At 44.6% G+C, this 2353-nt stretch overlaps 1 protein-coding gene across 1 annotated transcript in view; it reads right to left on the minus strand.

Moving 5' to 3' along the window:
• SEC24D (SEC24 homolog D, COPII component) overlaps positions 1-2309 on the minus strand; it is a 97344-nt gene extending 95035 nt beyond the window's left edge. The window contains 1 exon segment of the mRNA XM_006153094.2: positions 2212-2309. Within this exon segment, the coding sequence (XP_006153156.1) occupies positions 2212-2305 (94 nt within the window). The 5' untranslated portion in view covers positions 2306-2309.
• Between the last annotated feature and the right edge of the window lie 44 nt (positions 2310-2353).

The raw sequence follows: 2353 nt of genomic DNA on the forward strand, positions 1-2353 counted from the left end.
AGCCTATTGGCCGCACGTCCTCTTTCTTTTTTCCCATTTTCGCGTCTTTTTTTTTTTTTTTAACTTTTTTTCTTTCTTTTTCCTCCCTCGTCCAAAGGGTCAATGACTTTAACGAAGTTGCTAAATCAAGACAATTTTTTCACCGCGGAGCCGCGTGGGGAGGAGAGCGCATACTGCGGGTTCATTCATTCTGCCGTGCATCAGGTGGCAGTTTCAATGTCCATTCGTTCCCAGTTCCTTGAATGACCAGGCTATCTAGATAGGGCGCCCCATACTTAGGAGAGTACACGGTCCCCGACCTCGAGGGAATTACAGTTTAAGACCATCTGGCACGTGTACACTGATCATTTGGTGACGTAGTCATGCAGCCCACTCTGGACGAGGAACGCCCACGGCGGCCTGCAACGTGTTAAACAGGGCGGGGGGGGGCGGGGGGAAGAGGGAGATGTCCCAACTGAAAAGTATGGCAAAGGGCAGAATCTCCATGGAAGCCGAGACTGCTAGAGTTCTGGGTACTCCTTCAACGTATGTCCACATAATTAGAATGGCTGATCCTACCCCAAAACAGGACTCGATGTAAAAAGCAGCCCTCATTGAGCTCATAGGTGTCCTCTGAGGAAAAAAAAAAAAGGACTTGAACTTTACCTTTCTATCTTGTCTTAAAATCAGGACCATCTGACATGTTCCCAACATCCCCCACTAAATGGAAAGGCTTTTGGCCACCCCAGGTCTGGTGCAGATACCACTTTAATCAAACTTAGGAAGCTGAACCAGTCCATGTTTTTCTTTTCGAAATTTAAGTTCTTCTAGGCTACAAGAAAATTAATGTGACTTGACAAATACCTTCATAGACACAAGTAAACACTTCATTGTGAAAACTTACTTTATATGACGATATGGCTACTGCTATGATGCTATAAAAATTGTGTAGGAATGTTAAGCCATTGCAGTACTGAAAAAAAAAATTAAGGCTTTTGCCAGAGTACTTGCGGAAAAAGACAGAAACGGTAAGAGGAAAAATGAGAATTCATTTCTGCGTGGGGATGGCCACACTGCAATCCCTTCTGCTTCATTCTCCTCCTGGGAATTTGGGCACACACTCACATGCCCCAGTATGATTTTCAAGCAGTCGGGACTCGAACCATGGTGGGCCATGTGGGAATCCAGCACTGCAACCACTATGGCACCTGCTGACCACACAGTACTGAAAACTTATGACTCCTTTCCCCACTCTTGGAAGATTTTAAGGTGTGAAGTTCTGCTTACATCCAACTTCAAGAATGGTTGGATTCGAAGACTCACACTGAAAATTTTGTTCTAAATTCTTTTCTTATATTCTCAATGTGATGAAAATGTTTGTGTAGGCTTAGGAAGTTTGGGACTGTGTTGAAGAAACACAGCTTGGAAGAATGAAAAAAAAAGTCATTTTGCAGTGATATCACAAGGAGATAGTGGCAGCTGTGACAAGGAATAGGAGGGAACATCAGAAAGTGTTACAGCATGGGGTGACCTGGTTGTCTTCCTGCCGCTCTGTGACCACTAAATTTGAATGTGTATATTCATCCTCATTCCTTACCCAGGGACAAAACCTGTCTTAGACCAGGATAAACAATTTGTGGTTTCAGTTTTAAGACTTTTTTTTTTTTTTTAAGAGAGAGAGAGATTATTGCTATAGGCACTCACCAGAGAGACTGAGCAAGATAGACAAAAAAAAAAAAGAAAGAAAGAAAGAAATCGCCCTGTCCCTCAGCGGGGATGGCTACACTACAATCCCTTTTCCTCCATTCTCCTTTTGGGATCTTGGGCACGCATGCATGCATGCCCAGGTTCAATTTGAAGCCGTTGGGTCCCGGACTCAAACCACTGTCAACTATGTGGGAGTCCAGCAACATAACCATTATGCTATCTGCTGGTCCTCGAAATGACTTACTGGTCTTACAGCTAGCTGGGAGTCATGCCTTCAGATTCTATTCCAAAGCCTTTTCCACCTCACCACCTGTACTTTTTCCCTTTGGCGCTACTCTGAAATGCAGTTCTCTGTTTACTGGTTCTGCCTTCTCCTGCCTTATACAAACGATCTAGAGTAAGCAGTGTATTAACTCACTGTGAAGTTCCAGCAGCAGTGGAGTAAACTGATCACAAATATCTTACGGAATAGGCTTCTCCCTGCCCCAAATGTCTGCCCCCTAATTGACAAACACTTGACCTTACTCTTGTGGTCGTTCACTGAGGGTTGGCCTGGAGTCCAGCCTTCCTTGGTCTGGTCTGGCCTGTTGTCCCCTAAGCCACCTCTGACGTTCCACATGTAATTGACATGGTCACCCCAGTAACTGAAATGTGAAGTCACAGGAAT

The sequence above is a fragment of the Tupaia chinensis genome, unplaced genomic scaffold (assembly GCF_000334495.1).
Source record: "Tupaia chinensis unplaced genomic scaffold, TupChi_1.0 Scaffold000362_1, whole genome shotgun sequence".
In the NCBI taxonomy this organism is placed as follows: Eukaryota; Metazoa; Chordata; class Mammalia; order Scandentia; family Tupaiidae; genus Tupaia; species Tupaia belangeri.